Source organism: Lepisosteus platostomus, chromosome 5 (genome assembly GCF_059453375.1).
Source record: "Lepisosteus platostomus isolate fLepPlt1 chromosome 5, fLepPlt1.hap1, whole genome shotgun sequence".
Lineage (NCBI taxonomy): Eukaryota > Metazoa > Chordata > Actinopteri > Semionotiformes > Lepisosteidae > Lepisosteus > Lepisosteus platostomus.
Genome location: NC_142615.1, coordinates 1,918,910 through 1,938,946, shown reverse-complemented (window position 1 = coordinate 1,938,946; position 20,037 = coordinate 1,918,910). Strand labels below are relative to the sequence as shown.

General features: G+C 57.5%; 1 protein-coding gene across 3 annotated transcripts; it reads left to right on the top strand.

The window, feature by feature from the left end:
• Positions 1-52: 52 nt before the first annotated feature.
• Positions 53-19,793, top strand: nelfe (negative elongation factor complex member E). 3 transcript variants are annotated; one of them, XM_088631968.1, is made up of 11 exons: positions 53-149; positions 1,368-1,450; positions 2,606-2,675; positions 2,788-2,933; positions 3,056-3,130; positions 3,647-3,681; positions 3,791-4,026; positions 4,493-4,637; positions 5,744-5,798; positions 15,183-15,285; positions 19,398-19,793. In XM_088631968.1, exons 2-11 carry the CDS (start codon positions 1,376-1,378, stop codon positions 19,469-19,471), a joined length of 1,014 nt encoding a protein of 337 aa, XP_088488094.1. In that variant the 5' UTR covers positions 53-149; positions 1,368-1,375; the 3' UTR covers positions 19,472-19,793. The 3 variants fall into 3 exon arrangements, with proteins under 3 accessions (XP_088488094.1, XP_088488092.1, XP_088488093.1); XM_088631966.1 differs by having other exon boundaries at positions 105-169; XM_088631967.1 differs by lacking the exon at positions 53-149 and adding an exon at positions 298-689.
• Positions 19,794-20,037: the final 244 nt, after the last annotated feature.

Sequence of the window (20,037 nt, the reverse complement as noted above, 5' to 3'; positions counted from 1 at the left end):
CTCCACCTCCATTCCCATTGGCTGCCCGGCAGCATCGCCATCTTTTTTAACCAATCAGAAGGAGCAGAGGAGGGGTCCCCCCCCGCCAGCGGCGCTATCGTGACGTCATATCTGCGCGTCCTTGTTTTGTTTTGGCACGGTGACCAGAGGTACGGTACCGGACTGTGCTGTAGGTTTATTCCTCGTCAGTTTGTTTTAATACTGGGGTCCTGGCTCTTTAGAAACGTCAGCATGGCGGGTGGAGAGGCGGTTGCTGACAGAGGTGGCAGCAGCAGAAAATAGTGTCGTGTCGCGTCGCGTCGCGTCAAATGCAAGCGCGGTTTTTTTTTATTGTTTTTAAATTTCCTGCTGTTCACTTTCTGCTTTTATTTCTCTCTCTCTTGACCGGTCGGGACACCAATCGCCCCTCTCCGGTGCCCGGCTGCGTCATCGGGGGGTTAAATATGAGTGCAAACGTGTAGTCCGTGTTGTTTATGCAAAAGCCTATAAACGCGATTTCGCTTCCAGACTGCATGGGCACCGTGTGGCGCCGGGCAGGACTGGCACAAGACTGGCACCGGGGCGTTTACCCTGTAGCTGTCTTTGAAATCGCAGCTCTGATCGATCGATCGATTGAATCACTGATTGACTGATTAAGCAGCCGCCCTCGTCTCAGGCGACGTTTCAAACCAGAATGCAGAGCGCTGAAGGTGAAAGTGGTGGTTTGTTGGGGGGGGGAACCTGCTTTGAAAATGGAAGAATAAAACGTCCCAACGCAGTATATAAGGCGGTGATGTCATTAGGCTAAACCTCCGAGTGCAGGAAGAGTTATGTCACACGCACAGCACTGTGATGCCATTGGTGATATAATGTGACTATAAAGTGCCGTGATGTCACTGGTGATGTCACGTAACTATAAAGCACTGTGTTTTCATTGGTGATGTCATTGGCGGTGTCTTGTGACTATAAAGTGCCGTGATGCCGTTGGTGATCTAATGTGACTATAAAGAGCCGTGAGTGATGTCATTGGGGATGTCATGTGGCTACAGCTCTGAGATGACATCGGGGATCTCAATAGTGAGGTCATGTGATTAATGCTCTGTGATGTCATTGGGGAGGTCATGTGACTGATGCTCTGTGATGTCATTGGGGAGGTCATGTGACTGATGCTCTGTTGTCATTGGGCAGGTCATGTGATTCTAAAGCTCTGTGATGTCATTGGGGACGTCATGTGATTCTAATGCTCTGTGATGTCATTGGGGAGGTCATGTGACTGATGCTCTGATGTCATTGGGGACGTCATGTGATTCTAATGCTCTGTGGTGTCATTGGGGAGGTCATGTGACTGTAATGCTCTGTGGTGTCATTGGACTGCCCGGTCCCTCTAGTGTCCAGGATGGCCCTGTTCCCCACCTCTCTGTCGGAGGAAGAGGAGTCCCTCCAGAAGAAGTACGCCAAGCTGAAGAAGAAGGTGAGCAGGGCAGCGCTCTGCCCGTCTCCTCAGCCCGGCCGCGTGTGATCACCGCTAAACCGAGGAGGGGCGGCGGGTTCGAATCTCGGGCGCGGCCCAGCCCCTGTACCCCAGAGAGGCTGCTCCTGCTGCGATACAGCGCAGTGATGCGGTCGGGGGGGCGGCGGGTTCGAATCTCGGGCGCGGCACAGCCCCTGTACCCCAGAGAGGCTGCTGCTGCTGCTGCTGCTGCGATACAGCGCACTGATGCGGTCGGGGGGCGGTGGGTTCGAATCTCGGGCGCGGCCCAGCCCCTGTACCCCAGAGAGGCTGCTGCTGCTGCTGCGATACAGCGCGGTGATGCGGTCTGGGGGCGGTGGGTTCGAATCTCGGGCGCGGCCCAGCCCCTGTACCCCAGAGAGGCTGCTGCTGCTGCTGCGATACAGCGCGGTGATGCGGTCTGGGGGCGGTGGGTTCGAATCTCGGGCGCGGCCCAGCCCCTGTACCCCAGAGAGGCTGCTGCTGCTGCTGCGATACAGCGCGGTGATGCGGTCTGGGGGCGGTGGGTTCGAATCTCGGGCGCGGCCCAGCCCCTGTACCCCAGAGAGGCTGCTGCTGCTACTGCGATACAGCGCGGTGATGCGGTCTGGGGGCGGTGGGTTCGAATCTCGGGCGCGGCCCAGCCCCTGTACCCCAGAGAGGCTGCTGCTGCTGCTGCGATACAGCGCGGTGATGCGGTCTGGGGGCGGTGGGTTCGAATCTCGGGCGCGGCCCAGCCCCTGTACCCCAGAGAGGCTGCTACTGCTGAGATACAGCGCACTGATGCGGTCGGGGGGGCGGCGGGTTCGAATCTCGGGCGCGGCACAGCCCCTGTACCCCAGAGAGGCTGCTGCTGCGATACAGCGGGTGTACAGAGGCTGTCGCTGCTGCGATACAGCGCAGAGATGCGGTGGGGGGGGGCGGCACAGCCCCTGTACCCCAGAGAGGCTGCTGCTGCGATACAGCGGGTGTACAGAGGCTGTCGCTGCTGCGATACAGCGCAGAGATGCGGTGGGGGGGGGCGGCACAGCCCCTGTACCCCAGGGCGAGGCGCTGCTCCGCACTCAGAGAGGCTGCGCGCGTCGGGGGGGGACCGCGGCGAGTCGGCTGACGGCCTGTCGTTGCTTCTCGTGGCAGAAAAAGGCCCTCCTGGCCCTCAAGAAGCAGAGCTCCAGCAGCCAGACCAGCCAGGGCGGACTGAAGCGCAGTAAGTGGCCTCTTCCTCCCGCCCCGGCCCCGCCCCCTTCCCAGGGGGCAGTGCCCATCCCGACTGCCCCCCTCTCTCTCTCTTTCTCTCCCCCCCCCCCACCCCCGTCCAGCCCTGTCCGACCAGCCGGTGGTGGACACGGCCACGGCGACGGAGCAGGCCAAGATGCTGGTGAAGTCGGGGGCCATCAGCGCCATCAAGTCCGAGAACAAGAACTCCGGGTTCAAGCGCTCCAGGACGCTGGAAGGCAAGCTCAAGGTGAGCCCGGACTACAACTCCCAGGGTGCACCGGGGGGGTGTGGGGGTGGGAAAGGCGGCGGTCGTGGGAGGTGTAGTCTTTGTCTGCTTCCTGACCCCCTCCTTCTCCCTCTGGTCCCCAGGATCCGGAGAAGGGGCCTGTCCCCGCCTTCCTTCCCTTCCAGAGGAGCATGTCCACAGACGAGGAGATGCCGGAGGTACGTGTGGACTCGTGGAATGAGAGACCCGTGGACTGTGAGCCAGTGAGCCAGTGAGCCTTTGAACCAGTGAACCGGGAAAGACAGGAGAGACAGAGAGACATGTGGACTGTGAGACAGACAGACAGGCAGGCAGAGAGACTGTGAAGCAGACACACAGACAGACAGACAGGCTGTGAGGCAGGCAGGCAGACAGGCAGGCTGTGAGACAGACAGACAGACAGGCAGGCTGAGAGACAGACAGACAGGCAGGCAGGCAGAGAGACTGTGAAGCAGACACACAGACAGAGAGACAGACAGGCTGTGAGGCAGACAGGTAGGCAGGCAGGCTGTGAGACAGACAGACAGACAGGCAGGCAGAGAGGCAGGCTGTGAGACAGACAGACAGAGAGACTGTGAAGCAGACACACAGACAGAGAGACAGACAGGCTGTGAGACAGACAGACAGGCCGTGAGACAGACACGTCTGCGCCTGGGCCTCGCTCTGTCCTTCACTCCGTCTCTCTCTACTTGCAGGCTAAGCGGCCTCACAGGAAGTCCCTGTACGAGAGGTAGGTGGACTGGTCAGCAGGTACAGCAGGCAGTGTCCTGTAGTGTCCGGCGGGCCGGTCAGTGCCAGCGTCCCCCCTCTCTCTCTCTCTCTCTCTCTCTCTCTCCCAGCTTCGTGAGCCCAGGGGACCGGTCTCGGGACGATGAGGATCTGGGGGGCTCGTCCTCAAGCAGGGAGCTGGACAGGGAGAGGGAGAGGGAGAGGGACAGGGACAGGGAGCTGGACCGGGAGCGAGGGAGAGACCGGGACCGGGACAGGGATCGGGACAGAGACAGAGACAGAGACAGGGATCGTGATCGGGATCGGGACCGGGACCGGGAGAGGGACAGGGAGGCCCCCTTCAGACGTGAGTATCAGGCCTGGCTTCTCTCTCCCCTCTCCTCCCTCTCTCCTGTCCTCCTCTCTCTCTCTCTCTCTTCCCTCCTCTCCCTTGTCTCATCCCTCTCTCCCTCCCCTCTCCTGTCTCTCCTCTCGCTCCCTTCTCCTCTCTCCCCCTCTCCTCCTCTCTCTCTCCCCTCTCCTGTCTCTGCTCTCGCTCCCTTCTCCTCTCTCCCCCTCTCTTTCTCCCCTCTCCTGTCTCTCCTCTCTCTCTCTTCCCTCCTCTCCCTTGTCTCATCCCTCTCTCTCTCCCCTCTCCTCTCTCCCCTCCTCGTGCTCCCTTCTCCTCTCTCCCCCTCTCCCCTCTCCTCTCTCCCCTCCTCGTGCTCCCTTCTCCTCTCTCTCTCCCCTCTGCTCTCTCTCTCTCTCTCTCTCCTCTCTGTCCACTGTGTCCACTGTGTCCACTCTGTGGTCCTCTCCCCGCCCCCCCCCAGGCTCCGACTCGTACCCGGACCGCCGCGGCTCCAGGAAGGGGAACACGGTCTACGTCTACGGGGCAGGGCTGAGGGAGGAGACCCTGCGCGCGGCCTTCTCGGCCCACGGCACCGTCATCGACCTCAGCATGGACCCGCCGCGCAAGTGAGTCCCGGCGCGGGGCACAGCCCGCGAGCTGGCCGGGGGGCGGCCAGTTCACGTCCCGGCGCGAGGGACAGCCCGCGAGCTGGCCGGGGGCGGCCGGTTCACGTCCCGGCGCGAGGCACAGCCCGTGAGCTAACTGGGGGCGGCTGGTTCACGTCCCGGCGCGAGGCACAGCCCGTGAGCTAACTGGGGGCGGCTGGTTCACGTCCCGGCGCGAGGCACAGCCCGTGAGCTAACTGGGGGCGGCCAGTTCACGTCCCGGCGCGAGGCACAGCCCGCGAGCTGGCCGGGGGCGGCCGGTTCACGTCCCGGCGCGAGGCACAGCCCGCGAGCTGGCCGGGGGCGGCCGGTTCACGTCCCGGCGCGAGGCACAGCCCGTGAGCTAACTGGGGGGCGGCCGGTTCACGTCCCGGCGCGAGGCACAGCCCGTGAGCTAACTGGGGGGCGGCCGGTTCACGTCCCGGCGCGAGGCACAGCCCGTGAGCTAACTGGGGGGCGGCCGGTTCACGTCCCGGCGCGAGGCACAGCCCGTGAGCTAACTGGGGGGCGGCCGGTTCACGTCCCGGCGCGAGGCACAGCCCGTGAGCTAACTGGGGGCGGCTGGTTCACGTCCCGGCGCGGGGCACAGCCCGTGAGCTAACTGGGGGCGGCCGGTTCACGTCCCGGCGCAGGGCACAGCCCATGAGCTAACTGGGGGGTGACTGGTTCACGTCCCGGCGCGAGGCACAGCCCCTTCACGTACCTGGGAGGTTGCTGGTTCAAATCCTAGTATGAGGCACAGCCCCTTCAGGTTGCTGGGAGCTAGCTGGTGCCAGTCCCAGTATGAGGTGGGTATCTGGGTGGTTGGTTGCTGGTTCAAGTCCCAGTACGAGGCACAGGGTGTTAACGAGCAATTAAGGTAATGATCTACTCGATGAAGGGAACTGCGCCACCTGAGCAATACCAGGCACTCGGTGGTCTCCTCAGGTCACAGCGAAGTTGTTTAAGGAGTCTTGAAGAGACTTTGATGCTGGACTCGCACTCGGTCCCAGAGCTTTTCACTGCTCTGCCACTACGACGCCTTACCTCCCTGCAACTCTTTTCTCTCTCTCTCTCCCCGTTCCCAGCTGTGCATTCATCACCTTCGAGAAGATGGAGTCCGCGGATCAGGCTGTGGGCGAGGTCGGTACAGTCTGTGCTCCTCTCTCTCTGTGTGAGGAGTGTCTCTGGGGTCTGTGTGAGGGTCTGGACTCCTCTCTCTGTGTGAGGAGTGTCTCTGGGGTCTGTGTGAGGGTCTGGACTCCTCTCTCTGTGTGAGGAGTGTCTCTGGGGTCTGTGTGAGGGGCTGGACTCCTCTCTCTGTGTGAGGAGTGTCTCTGGGGTCTGTGTGAGGGTCTGGACTCCTCTCTCTGTGTGAGGAGTGTCTCTGGGGTCTGTGTGAGGGTCTGAACTCCTCTCTCTGTGTGAGGAGTGTCTCTGGGGTCTGTGTGAGGGTCTGGACTCCTCTCTCTGTGTGAGGAGTGTCTCTGGGGTCTGTGTGAGGGTCTGGACTCCTCTCTCTGTGTGAGGAGTGTCTCTGGGGTCTGTGTGAGGGTCTGGGCTCCTCTCTCTGTGTGAGGAGTGTCTCTGGGGTCTGTGTGAGGGTCTGGACTCCTCTCTCTGTGTGAGGAGTGCCTCTGGGGTCTGTGTGAGGGTCTGGACTCCTCTCTCTGTGTGAGGAGTGTCTCTGGGGTCTGTGTGAGGGTCTGGACTCGTCTCTCTGTGTGAGGAGTGTCTCTGGGGCCTGTGTGAGGGTCTGGACTCCTCTCTCTGTGTGAGGAGTGTCTCTGGGGTCTGTGTGAGTGTCTGGACTCCTCTCTCTGTGTGAGGAGTGTCTCTGGGGTCTGTGTGAGGGTCTGGACTCCACTCTCTGTGTGAGGAGTGTCTCTGGGGTCTGTGTGAGGGTCTGGACTCCTCTCTCTGTGTGAGGAGTGTCTCTGGGGTCTGTGTGAGGGTCTGGACTCCTCTCTCTGTGTGAGGAGTGTCTCTGGGGTCTGTGTGAGGGTCTGGACTCCTCTCTCTGTGTGAGGAGTGTCTCTGGGGTCTGTGTGAGGGTCTGGACTCCTCTCTCTGTGTGAGGAGTGTCTCTGGGGTCTGTGTGAGGGTCTGGACTCCTCTCTCTGTGTGAGGAGTGTCTCTGGGGTCTGTGTGAGGGTCTGGACTCCTCTCTCTGTGTGAGGGGTGTCTCTGGGGTCTGTGTGAGGGTCTGGACTCCTCTCTCTGTGTGAGGAGTGTCTCTGGGGTCTGTGTGAGGGTCTGGACTCCTCTCTCTGTGTGAGGAGTGTCTCTGGGGTCTGTGTGAGGGTCTGGACTCCTCTCTCTGTGTGAGGAGTGTCTCTGGGGTCTGTGTGAGGGTCTGGACTCCTCTCTCTGTGTGAGGAGTGTCTCTGGGGTCTGTGTGAGGGTCTGGACTCCTCTCTCTGTGTGAGGAGTGTCTCTGGGGCCTGTGTGAGGGTCTGGACTCCTCTCTCTGTGGGAGGAGTGTCTCTGGGGTCTGTGTGAGGGTCTGGACTCCTCTCTCTGTGGGAGGAGTGCCTCTGGGGTCTGTGTGAGGGTCTGGACTCCTCTCTCTGTGTGAGGAGTGTCTCTGGGGTCTGTGTGAGGGTCTGGACTCCTCTCTCTGTGTGAGGAGGGTCTCTGGGGTCTGTGTGAGGGTCTGGACTCCTCTCTCTGTGTGAGGAGTGTCTCTGGGGTCTGTGTGAGGGTCTGGACTCCTCTCTCTGTGTGAGGAGTGTCTCTGGGATCTGTGTGAGGGTCTGGACTCCTCTCTGTGTGTGAGGAGTGTCTCTGGGGTCTGTGTGAGGGTCTGGACTCCTCTCTCTGTGTGAGGAGTGTCTCTGGGGTCTGTGTGAGGGGCTGGACTCCTCTCTCTGTGTGAGGAGTGTCTCTGGGGTCTGTGTGAGGGTCTGGACTCCTCTGTCTGTGTGTGGAGTGTCTCTGGGGTCTGTGTGAGGGTCTGGACCCCTCTCTCTGTGTGAGGAGTGTCTCTGGGGTCTGTGTGAGGGTCTGGACTCCTCTCTCTGTGTGAGGAGTGTCTCTGGGGTCTGTGTGAGGGTCTGGACTCCTCTCTCTGTGTGAGGAGTGTCTCTGGGATCTGTGTGAGGGTCTGGACTCCTCTCTGTGTGTGAGGAGTGTCTCTGGGGTCTGTGTGAGGGTCTGGACTCCTCTCTCTGTGTGAGGAGTGTCTCTGGGGTCTGTGTGAGGGGCTGGACTCCTCTCTCTGTGTGAGGAGTGTCTCTGGGGTCTGTGTGAGGGTCTGGACTCCTCTGTCTGTGTGTGGAGTGTCTCTGGGGTCTGTGTGAGGGTCTGGACCCCTCTCTCTGTGTGAGGAGTGTCTCTGGGGTCTGTGTGAGGGTCTGGACTCCTCTCTCTGTGTGAGGGGTGTCTCTGGGGTCTGTGTGAGGGTCTGGACTCCTCTCTCTGTGTGAGGAGTGCCTCTGGGGTCTGTGTGAGGGTCTGGACTCCTCTCTCTGTGTGAGGAGTGTCTCTGGGATCTGTGTGAGGGTCTGGACTCCTCTCTGTGTGTGAGGAGTGCCTCTGGGGTCTGTGTGAGGGTCTGGACTCCTCTCTCTGTGTGAGGAGTGTCTCTGGGGTCTGTGTGAGGGGCTGGACTCCTCTCTCTGTGTGAGGAGTGTCTCTGGGGTCTGTGTGAGGGTCTGGACTCCTCTCTCTGTGTGAGGAGTGTCTCTGGGGTCTGTGTGAGGGTCTGGACCCCTCTCTCTGTGTGAGGAGTGTCTCTGGGGTCTGTGTGAGGGTCTGGACTCCTCTCTCTGTGTGAGGGGTGTCTCTGGGGTCTGTGTGAGGGTCTGGACTCCTCTCTCTGTGTGAGGAGTGCCTCTGGGGTCTGTGTGAGGGTCTGGACTCCTCTCTCTGTGTGAAGGGTGTCTCTGGGGTCTGTGTGAGGGTCTGGACTCCTCTCTCTGTGTGAGGAGTGTCTCTGGGGTCTGTGTGAGGGTCTGGACTCCTCTCTCTGTGTGAGGAGTGTCTCTGGGGTCTGTGTGAGGGTCTGGACTCCTCTCTCTGTGTGAGGAGTGTCTCTGGGGTCTGTGTGAGGGTCTGGACTCCTCTCTCTGTGTGAGGAGTGTCTCTGGGGTCTGTGTGAGGGTCTGGACTCCTCTCTCTGTGTGAGGAGTGTCTCTGGGGTCTGTGTGAGGGTCTGGACTCCTCTCTCTGTGTGAGGAGTGTCTCTGGGGTCTGTGTGAGGGTCTGGACTCCTCTCTCTGTGTGAGGAGTGTCTCTGGGGTCTGTGTGAGGGTCTGGACTCCTCTCTCTGTGTGAGGAGTGTCTCTGGGGTCTGTGTGAGGGTCTGGACTCCTCTCTCTGTGTGAAGGGTGTCTCTGGGGTCTGTGTGAGGGTCTGGACTCCTCTCTCTGTGTGAGGAGTGTCTCTGGGGTCTGTGTGAGGGTCTGGACTCCTCTCTCTGTGTGAGGAGTGTCTCTGGGGTCTGTGTGAGGGTCTGGACTCCTCTCTCTGTGTGAGGAGTGTCTCTGGGGTCTGTGTGAGGGTCTGGACTCCTCTCTCTGTGTGAGGAGTGTCTCTGGGGTCTGTGTGAGGGTCTGGACTCCTCTCTCTGTGTGAGGAGTGTCTCTGGGGTCTGTGTGAGGGTCTGGACTCCTCTCTCCGTGTGAGGAGTGTCTCTGGGGTCTGTGTGAGGGTCTGGACTCCTCTCTCTGTGTGAGGAGTGCCTCTGGGGTCTGTGTGAGGGTCTGGACTCCTCTCTCTGTGTGAGGAGTGTCTCTGGGGTCTGTGTGAGGGTCTGGACTCCTCTCTCCGTGTGAGGAGTGTCTCTGGGGTCTGTGTGAGGGTCTGGACTCCTCTCTCTGTGTGAGGAGTGCCTCTGGGGTCTGTGTGAGGGTCTGGACTCCTCTCTCTGTGTGAGGAGTGTCTCTGGGGTCTGTGTGAGGGTCTGGACTCCTCTCTCTGTGTGAGGAGTGTCTCTGGGGTCTGTGTGAGGGTCTGGACTCCTCTCTCTGTGTGAGGAGTGTCTCTGGGGTCTGTGTGAGGGTCTGGACTCCTCTCTCTGTGTGAGGAGTGTCTCTGGGGTCTGTGTGAGGGTCTGGACTCCTCTCTCTGTGTGAGGAGTGTCTCTGGGGTCTGTGTGAGGGTCTGGACTCCTCTCTCTGTGTGAGGAGTGTCTCTGGGGTCTGTGTGAGGGTCTGGACTCCTCTCTCTGTGTGAGGAGTGTCTCTGGGGTCTGTGTGAGGGTCTGGACTCCTCTCTCTGTGTGAGGGGTGTCTCTGGGGTCTGTGTGAGGGTCTGGACTCCTCTCTCTGTGTGAGGAGTGTCTCTGGGGTCTGTGTGAGGGTCTGGACTCCTCTCTCTGTGTGAGGAGTGTCTCTGGGGTCTGTGTGAGGGTCTGGACTCCTCTCTCTGTGTGAGGAGTGTCTCTGGGGTCTGTGTGAGGGTCTGGACTCCTCTCTCTGTGTGAGGAGTGTCTCTGGGGTCTGTGTGAGGGTCTGGACTCCTCTCTCTGTGTGAGGAGTGTCTCTGGGGCCTGTGTGAGGGTCTGGACTCCTCTCTCTGTGTGAGGAGTGTCTCTGGGGTCTGTGTGAGGGTCTGGACTCCTCTCTCTGTGGGAGGAGTGCCTCTGGGGTCTGTGTGAGGGTCTGGACTCCTCTCTCTGTGTGAGGAGGGTCTCTGGGGTCTGTGTGAGGGTCTGGACTCCTCTCTCTGTGTGAGGAGGGTCTCTGGGGTCTGTGTGAGGGTCTGGACTCCTCTCTCTGTGTGAGGAGTGTCTCTGGGGTCTGTGTGAGGGTCTGGACTCCTCTCTCTGTGTGAGGAGTGTCTCTGGGATCTGTGTGAGGGTCTGGACTCCTCTCTGTGTGTGAGGAGTGTCTCTGGGGTCTGTGTGAGGGTCTGGACTCCTCTCTCTGTGTGAGGAGTGTCTCTGGGGTCTGTGTGAGGGGCTGGACTCCTCTCTCTGTGTGAGGAGTGTCTCTGGGGTCTGTGTGAGGGTCTGGACTCCTCTGTCTGTGTGTGGAGTGTCTCTGGGGTCTGTGTGAGGGTCTGGACCCCTCTCTCTGTGTGAGGAGTGTCTCTGGGGTCTGTGTGAGGGTCTGGACTCCTCTCTCTGTGTGAGGAGTGTCTCTGGGGTCTGTGTGAGGGTCTGGACTCCTCTCTCTGTGTGAGGAGTGTCTCTGGGATCTGTGTGAGGGTCTGGACTCCTCTCTGTGTGTGAGGAGTGTCTCTGGGGTCTGTGTGAGGGTCTGGACTCCTCTCTCTGTGTGAGGAGTGTCTCTGGGGTCTGTGTGAGGGGCTGGACTCCTCTCTCTGTGTGAGGAGTGTCTCTGGGGTCTGTGTGAGGGTCTGGACTCCTCTGTCTGTGTGTGGAGTGTCTCTGGGGTCTGTGTGAGGGTCTGGACCCCTCTCTCTGTGTGAGGAGTGTCTCTGGGGTCTGTGTGAGGGTCTGGACTCCTCTCTCTGTGTGAGGGGTGTCTCTGGGGTCTGTGTGAGGGTCTGGACTCCTCTCTCTGTGTGAGGAGTGCCTCTGGGGTCTGTGTGAGGGTCTGGACTCCTCTCTCTGTGTGAGGAGTGTCTCTGGGATCTGTGTGAGGGTCTGGACTCCTCTCTGTGTGTGAGGAGTGTCTCTGGGGTCTGTGTGAGGGTCTGGACTCCTCTCTCTGTGTGAGGAGTGTCTCTGGGGTCTGTGTGAGGGGCTGGACTCCTCTCTCTGTGTGAGGAGTGTCTCTGGGGTCTGTGTGAGGGTCTGGACTCCTCTGTCTGTGTGTGGAGTGTCTCTGGGGTCTGTGTGAGGGTCTGGACCCCTCTCTCTGTGTGAGGAGTGTCTCTGGGGTCTGTGTGAGGGTCTGGACTCCTCTCTCTGTGTGAGGGGTGTCTCTGGGGTCTGTGTGAGGGTCTGGACTCCTCTCTCTGTGTGAGGAGTGCCTCTGGGGTCTGTGTGAGGGTCTGGACTCCTCTCTCTGTGTGAAGGGTGTCTCTGGGGTCTGTGTGAGGGTCTGGACTCCTCTCTCTGTGTGAGGAGTGTCTCTGGGGTCTGTGTGAGGGTCTGGACTCCTCTCTCTGTGTGAGGAGTGTCTCTGGGGTCTGTGTGAGGGTCTGGACTCCTCTCTCTGTGTGAGGAGTGTCTCTGGGGTCTGTGTGAGGGTCTGGACTCCTCTCTCTGTGTGAGGAGTGTCTCTGGGGTCTGTGTGAGGGTCTGGACTCCTCTCTCTGTGTGAGGAGTGTCTCTGGGGTCTGTGTGAGGGTCTGGACTCCTCTCTCTGTGTGAGGAGTGTCTCTGGGGTCTGTGTGAGGGTCTGGACTCCTCTCTCTGTGTGAGGAGTGTCTCTGGGGTCTGTGTGAGGGTCTGGACTCCTCTCTCTGTGTGAGGAGTGTCTCTGGGGTCTGTGTGAGGGTCTGGACTCCTCTCTCTGTGTGAGGAGTGTCTCTGGGGTCTGTGTGAGGGTCTGGACTCCTCTCTCTGTGTGAAGGGTGTCTCTGGGGTCTGTGTGAGGGTCTGGACTCCTCTCTCTGTGTGAGGAGTGTCTCTGGGGTCTGTGTGAGGGTCTGGACTCCTCTCTCTGTGTGAGGAGTGTCTCTGGGGTCTGTGTGAGGGTCTGGACTCCTCTCTCTGTGTGAGGAGTGTCTCTGGGGTCTGTGTGAGGGTCTGGACTCCTCTCTCTGTGTGAGGAGTGTCTCTGGGGTCTGTGTGAGGGTCTGGACTCCTCTCTCTGTGTGAGGAGTGTCTCTGGGGTCTGTGTGAGGGTCTGGACTCCTCTCTCCGTGTGAGGAGTGTCTCTGGGGTCTGTGTGAGGGTCTGGACTCCTCTCTCCGTGTGAGGAGTGTCTCTGGGGTCTGTGTGAGGGTCTGGACTCCTCTCTCTGTGTGAGGAGTGCCTCTGGGGTCTGTGTGAGGGTCTGGACTCCTCTCTCTGTGTGAGGAGTGCCTCTGGGGTCTGTGTGAGGGTCTGGACTCCTCTCTCTGTGTGAGGAGTGTCTCTGGGGTCTGTGTGAGGGTCTGGACTCCTCTCTCTGTGTGAGGAGTGCCTCTGGGGTCTGTGTGAGGGTCTGGACTCCTCTCTCTGTGTGAGGAGTGTCTCTGGGGTCTGTGTGAGGGTCTGGACTCCTCTCTCTGTGTGAGGAGTGTCTCTGGGGTCTGTGTGAGGGTCTGGACTCCTCTCTCTGTGTGAGGAGTGTCTCTGGGGTCTGTGTGAGGGTCTGGACTCCTCTCTCTGTGTGAGGAGTGTCTCTGGGGTCTGTGTGAGGGTCTGGACTCCTCTCTCTGTGTGAGGAGTGTCTCTGGGGTCTGTGTGAGGGTCTGGACTCCTCTCTCTGTGTGAGGAGTGTCTCTGGGGTCTGTGTGAGGGTCTGGACTCCTCTCTCTGTGTGAGGGGTGTCTCTGGGGTCTGTGTGAGGGTCTGGACTCCTCTCTCTGTGTGAGGAGTGTCTCTGGGGTCTGTGTGAGGGTCTGGACTCCTCTCTCTGTGTGAGGAGTGTCTCTGGGGTCTGTGTGAGGGTCTGTGCTCCTCTCTCTGTGTGAGGAGTGTCTCTGGGGTCTGTGTGAGGGTCTGTGCTCCTCTCTCTGTGTGAGGAGTGTCTCTGGGGTCTGTGTGAGGGTCTGGACTCCTCTCTCTGTGTGAGGAGTGTCTCTGGGGTCTGTGTGAGGGTCTGGACTCCTCTCTCTGTGTGAGGGGTGTCTCTGGGGTCTGTGTGAGGGTCTGGGCTCCTCTCTCTGTGTGAGGAGTGTCTCTGGGGTCTGTGTGAGGGTCTGGACTCCTCTCTCTGTGTGAGGAGTGTCTCTGGGGTCTGTGTGAGGGTCTGTGCTCCTCTCTCTGTGTGAGGAGTGTCTCTGGGGTCTGTGTGAGGGTCTGGACTCCTCTCTCTGTGTGAGGAGTGTCTCTGGGGTCTGTGTGAGGGTCTGGACTCCTCTCTCTGTGTGAGGAGTGTCTCTGGGGTCTGTGTGGGGGTCTGGACTCCTCTCTCTGTGTGAGGAGTGTCTCTGGGGTCTGTGTGAGGGTCTGGACTCCTCTCTCTGTGTGAGGAGTGTCTCTGGGGTCTGTGTGAGGGTCTGGACTCCTCTCTCTGTGGGAGGAGTGTCTCTGGGGTCTGTGTGAGGGTCTGGACTCCTCTCTCTGTGTGAGGAGTGTCTCTGGGGTCTGTGTGAGGGTCTGGACTCCTCTCTCTGTGTGAGGAGTGTCTCTGGGGTCTGTGTGAGGGTCTGGACTCCTCTCTCTGTGTGAGGGGTGTCTCTGGGGTCTGTGTGAGGGTCTGGACTCCTCTCTCTGTGTGAGGAGTGTCTCTGGGGTCTGTGTGGGGGTCTGGACTCCTCTCTCTGTGTGAGGAGTGTCTCTGGGGTCTGTGTGAGGGTCTGGACTCCTCTCTCAGTGTGAGGAGTGCCTCTGGGGTCTGTGTGAGGGTCTGTGCTCCTCTCTCTCTGTGTGAGGAGTGTCTCTGGGGTCTGTGTGAGGGTCTGGACTCCTCTCTCTGTGTGAGGAGTGTCTCTGGGGTCTGTGTGAGGGTCTGGACTCCTCTCTCTGTGTGAGGAGTGTCTCTGGGGTCTGTGTGAGGGTCTGGACTCGTCTCTCTGTGTGAGGAGTGTCTCTGGGGTCTGTCTGAGGGTCTGGACTCCTCTCTCTGTGTGAGGAGTGTCTCTGGGGTCTGTGTGAGGGTCTGGACTCGTCTCTCTGTGTGAGGAGTGTCTCTGGGGTCTGTGTGAGGGTCTGGACTCCTCTCTCTGTGTGAGGAGTGTCTCTGGGGTCTGTGTGAGGGTCTGGACTCGTCTCTCTGTGTGAGGAGTGTCTCTGGGGTCTGTCTGAGGGTCTGGACTCCTCTCTCTGTGTGAGGAGTGTCTCTGGGGTCTGTGTGAGGGTCTGGACTCGTCTCTCTGTGTGAGGAGTGTCTCTGGGGTCTGTCTGAGGGTCTGGACTCCTCTCTCTGTGTGAGGAGTGTCTCTGGGGTCTGTGTGAGGGTCTGGACTCGTCTCTCTGTGTGAGGAGTGTCTCTGGGGTCTGTGTGAGGGTCTGGACTCCTCTCTCTGTGTGAGGAGTGTCTCTGGGGTCTGTCTGAGGGTCTGGACTCCTCTCTCTGTGTGAGGAGTGTCTCTGGGGTCTGTGTGAGGGTCTGGACTCGTCTCTCTGTGTGAGGAGTGTCTCTGGGGTCTGTCTGAGGGTCTGGACTCCTCTCTCTGTGTGAGGAGTGTCTCTGGGGTCTGTGTGAGGGTCTGGACTCGTCTCTCTGTGTGAGGAGTGTCTCTGGGGTCTGTGTGAGGGTCTGGACTCCTCTCTCTGTGTGAGGAGTGTCTCTGGGGTCTGTGTGAGGGTCTGGACTCCTCTCTCTGTGTGAGGAGTGTCTCTGGGGTCTGTCTGAGGGTCTGGACTCCTCTCTCTGTGTGAGGAGTGTCTCTGGGGTCTGTGTGAGGGTCTGGACTCGTCTCTCTGTGTGAGGAGTGTCTCTGGGGTCTGTGTGAGGGTCTGGACTCGTCTCTCTGTGTGAGGAGTGCCTCTGGGGTCTGTGTGAGGGTCTGGACTCCTCTCTCTGTGTGAGGAGTGTCTCTGGGGTCTGTGTGAGGGTCTGTGTTCATCTCTTTCAGTTGAATGGCACAATGGTTGGCGATGTTAACATTAAAGTCAGCATCGCCAGGAAACAGCCTATGCTTGAAGCTGCTACAGGGAAGTCAGTCTGGGCCTCTCTAGGTAAACATCTAAGTAACACCATTATTACTGTGTGTGTATGAACCCCTCTCTCTCTCTCAGTGCAGTGTTCATGTACTGGAGTGTCCAGTCAGTGTGTGTGTATGAACCCCTCTCTCTCTCTCAGTGCAGTGTTCATGTACTGGAGTGTCCAGTCAGTGTGTGTGTATGAACCCCTCTCTCTCTCAGTGCAGTGTTCATGTACTGGAGTGTCCAGTCAGTGTGTGTCTGTATGAACCCCTCTCTCTCTCAGTGCAGTGTTCATGTACTGGAGTGTCCAGTCAGTGTGTCTGTATGAACCCCTCTCTCTCTCAGTGCAGTGTTCATGTACTGGAGTGTCCAGTCAGTGTGTGTGTATTAACCCCTCTCTCTCTCAGTGCAGTGTTCATGTACTGGAGTGTCCAGTCAGTGTGTGTGTATGAACCCCTCTCTCTCTCAGGGCAGTGTTCATGTACTGGAGTGTCCAGTCAGTGTGTGTGTATGAACCCCTCTCTCTCTCAGTGCAGTGTTCATGTACTGGAGTGTCCAGTCAGTGTGTCTGTATTAACCCCTCTCTCTCTCAGTGCAGTGTTCATGTACTGGAGTGTCCAGTCAGTGTGTCTGTATGAACCCCTCTCTCTCTCAGTGCAGTGTTCATGTACTGGAGTGTCCAGTCAGTGTGTGTGTGTGAACCCCTCTCTCTCTCAGTGCAGTGTTCATGTACTGGAGTGTCCAGTCAGTGTGTCTGTATGAACCCCTCTCTCTCTCAGTGCAGTGTTCATGTACTGGAGTGTCCAGTCAGTGTGTGTGTATGAACCCCTCTCTCTCTCAGTGCAGTGTTCATGTACTGGAGTGTCCAGTCAGTGTGTCTGTATGAACCCCTCTCTCTCTCAGTGCAGTGTTCATGTACTGGAGTGTCCAGTCAGGGTGTCTGTATGAACCCCTCTCTCTCTCAGTGCAGTGTTCATGTACTGGAGTGTCCAGTCAGTGTGTGTGTATGAACCCCTCTCTCTCTCAGTGCAGTGTTCATGTACTGGAGTGTCCAGTCAGTGTGTGTGTGTGAACCCCTCTCTCTCTCAGTGCAGTGTTCATGTACTGGAGTGTCCAGTCAGTGTGTGTGTATGAACCCCTCTCTCTCTCTCAGTGCAGTGTTCATGTACTGGAGTGTCCAGTCAGTGTGTGTGTATGAACCCCTCTCTCTCTCAGTGCAGTGTTCATGTACTGGAGTGTCCAGTCAGTGTGTCTGTATGAACCCCTCTCTCTCTCAGTGCAGTGTTCATGTACTGGAGTGTCCAGTCAGGGTGTCTGTATGAACCCCTCTCTCTCTCAGTGCAGTGTTCATGTACTGGAGTGTCCAGTCAGTGTGTGTGTATGAACCCCTCTCTCTCTCAGTGCAGTGTTCATGTACTGGAGTGTCCAGTCAGTGTGTCTGTATGAACCCCTCTCTCTCTCAGTGCAGTGTTCATGTACTGGAGTGTCCAGTCAGGGTGTCTGTATGAACCCCTCTCTCTCTCAGTGCAGTGTTCATGTACTGGAGTGTCCAGTCAGTGTGTGTGTATGAACCCCTCTCTCTCTCAGTGCAGTGTTCATGTACTGGAGTGTCCAGTCAGTGTGTCTGTATGAACCCCTCTCTCTCTCAGTGCAGTGTTCATGTACTGGAGTGTCCAGTCAGTGTGTCTGTATGAACCCCTCTCTCTCTCAGTGCAGTGTTCATGTACTGGAGTGTCCAGTCAGTGTGTCTGTATGAACCCCTCTCTCTCTCTCAGTGCAGTGTTCATGTACTGGAGTGTCCAGTCAGTGTGTCTGTATGAACCCCTCTCTCTCTCAGTGCAGTGTTCATGTACTGGAGTGTCCAGTCAGTGTGTGTGTATGAACCCCTCTCTCTCTCAGTGCAGTGTTCATGTACTGGAGTGTCCAGTCAGTGTGTCTGTGTGAACCCCTCTCTCTCTCAGTGCAGTGTTCATGTACTGGAGTGTCCAGTCAGTGTGTGTGTATGAACCCCTCTCTCTCAGTGCAGTGTTAATGTACTGGAGTGTCCAGTCAGTGTGTGTGTATGAACCCCTCTCTCTCTCAGTGCAGTGTTCATGTACTGGAGTGTCCAGTCAGTGTGTGTGTGTATGAACCCCTCTCTCTCTCAGTGCAGTGTTCATGTACTGGAGTGTCCAGTCAGTGTGTGTGTGTATGAACCCCTCTCTCTCTCAGTGCAGTGTTCATGTACTGGAGTGTCCAGTCAGTGTGTCTGTGTGAACCCCTCTCTCTCTCAGTGCAGTGTTCATGTACTGGAGTGTCCAGTCAGTGTGTCTGTATGAACCCCTCTCTCTCTCAGTGCAGTGTTCATGTACTGGAGTGTCCAGTCAGTGTGTCTGTGTGAACCCCTCTCTCTCTCAGTGCAGTGTTCATGTACTGGAGTGTCCAGTCAGTGTGTCTGTATGAACCCCTCTCTCTCAGTGCAGTGTTCATGTACTGGAGTGTCCAGTCAGTGTGTCTGTATGAACCCCTCTCTCTCTCAGTGCAGTGTTCATGTACTGGAGTGTCCAGTCAGTGTGTGTGTGTGAACCCCTCTCTCTCTCAGTGCAGTGTTCATGTACTGGAGTGTCCAGTCAGTGTGTCTGTATGAACCCCTCTCTCTCTCAGTGCAGTGTTCATGTACTGGAGTGTCCAGTCAGTGTGTGTGTATGAACCCCTCTCTCTCTCAGTGCAGTGTTCATGTACTGGAGTGTCCAGTCAGTGTGTGTGTATGAACCCCTCTCTCTCTCAGTGCAGTGTTCATGTACTGGAGTGTCCAGTCAGTGTGTGTGTATGAACCCCTCTCTCTCTCAGTGCAGTGTTCATGTACTGGAGTGTCCAGTCAGTGTGTGTGTATGAACCCCTCTCTCTCAGTGCAGTGTTAATGTACTGGAGTGTCCAGTCAGTGTGTGTGTATGAACCCCTCTCTCTCTCAGTGCAGTGTTCATGTACTGGAGTGTCCAGTCAGTGTGTGTGTGTATGAACCCCTCTCTCTCTCAGTGCAGTGTTCATGTACTGGAGTGTCCAGTCAGTGTGTCTGTGTGAACCCCTCTCTCTCTCAGTGCAGTGTTCATGTACTGGAGTGTCCAGTCAGTGTGTCTGTATGAACCCCTCTCTCTCTCAGTGCAGTGTTCATGTACTGGAGTGTCCAGTCAGTGTGTCTGTGTGAACCCCTCTCTCTCTCAGTGCAGTGTTCATGTACTGGAGTGTCCAGTCAGTGTGTCTGTATGAACCCCTCTCTCTCTCAGTGCAGTGTTCATGTACTGGAGTGTCCAGTCAGTGTGTGTGTGTGAACCCCTCTCTCTCTCAGTGCAGTGTTCATGTACTGGAGTGTCCAGTCAGTGTGTCTGTATGAACCCCTCTCTCTCTCAGTGCAGTGTTCATGTACTGGAGTGTCCAGTCAGTGTGTCTGTGTGAACCCCTCTCTCTCTCAGTGCAGTGTTCATGTACTGGAGTGTCCAGTCAGTGTGTCTGTATGAACCCCTCTCTCTCTCAGTGCAGTGTTCATGTACTGGAGTGTCCAGTCAGTGTGTCTGTGTGAACCCCTCTCTCTCTCAGTGCAGTGTTCATGTACTGGAGTGTCCAGTCAGTGTGTCTGTATGAACCCCTCTCTCTCTCAGTGCAGTGTTCATGTACTGGAGTGTCCAGTCAGTGTGTGTGTGTGAACCCCTCTCTCTCTCAGTGCAGTGTTCATGTACTGGAGTGTCCAGTCAGTGTGTCTGTATGAACCCCTCTCTCTCTCAGTGCAGTGTTCATGTACTGGAGTGTCCAGTCAGTGTGTCTGTGTGAACCCCTCTCTCTCTCAGTGCAGTGTTCATGTACTGGAGTGTCCAGTCAGTGTGTCTGTATGAACCCCTCTCTCTCTCAGTGCAGTGTTCATGTACTGGAGTGTCCAGTCAGTGTGTGTGTGTGAACCCCTCTCTCTCTCAGTGCAGTGTTCATGTACTGGAGTGTCCAGTCAGTGTGTCTGTATGAACCCCTCTCTCTCTCAGTGCAGTGTTCATGTACTGGAGTGTCCAGTCAGTGTGTGTGTATGAACCCCTCTCTCTCTCAGTGCAGTGTTCATGTACTGGAGTGTCCAGTCAGTGTGTGTGTATGAACCCCTCTCTCTCCCCTCTCTGTCTCTCCAGCTGTACAGAATAGTGCCAAGGGCTCCTACAGAGACAAGCGGAACCAGGTTGTGTACAATGATGACTTCCTGTGAACCGGGGTCCATTTCCTGTCCAGCCCCGCCTGGCGAAGTATGGACTAGTGTCAGAGCGACTCAAAATGTATTAAGAATTCTGCTGGAAGCCGAGATATCGTTTATGACGTCTAAGGTCGTTTAGGAGCCTGCAGGTTGGGGGCTGTGTGATCACTGTGGTTGAGCAGAATACCGTGGACAGTTTGAACAGGAGATGGGCGAGGCCAAACTGTACTGACGTTTTCATTTCTTAAAAAGGTTTTTTGTGTTGTGTTTTTTTTCTCCCCATTATCATCGAATGTTTCTCCATACTTGACAAAAATAAACAGTTATGTCAAAACGAGTCTCTGTCTGTCAGTCCCATCTTTACAATGATGAGCCCTTTGCTGTAAGATCACAGTTGGGGTCCCAGTGCAGGACGAGTCTCTACAGTCAGGGTCCCAGTCTGGGATGAGTCTCTACAGTCGGGGTCCCAGTGCAGGATGAGTCTCTACAGTCGGGGTCCCAGTCTGGGATGAGTCTCTACAGTCGGGGTCCCAGTGCAGGGTGAGTCTCTACAGTCGGGGTCCCAGTGCAGGGTGAGTCTC

Excerpts from the sequence above, each read along its gene's own strand:
- nelfe (XM_088631967.1), top strand. Across the intron at positions 5,799-15,182 it reads CGGATCAGGCTGTGGGCGAG|TTGAATGGCACAATGGTTGG; the intron begins GTCGGTACAGTC and ends CATCTCTTTCAG. Across the intron at positions 15,286-19,397 it reads GTCAGTCTGGGCCTCTCTAG|CTGTACAGAATAGTGCCAAG; the intron begins GTAAACATCTAA and ends CTGTCTCTCCAG.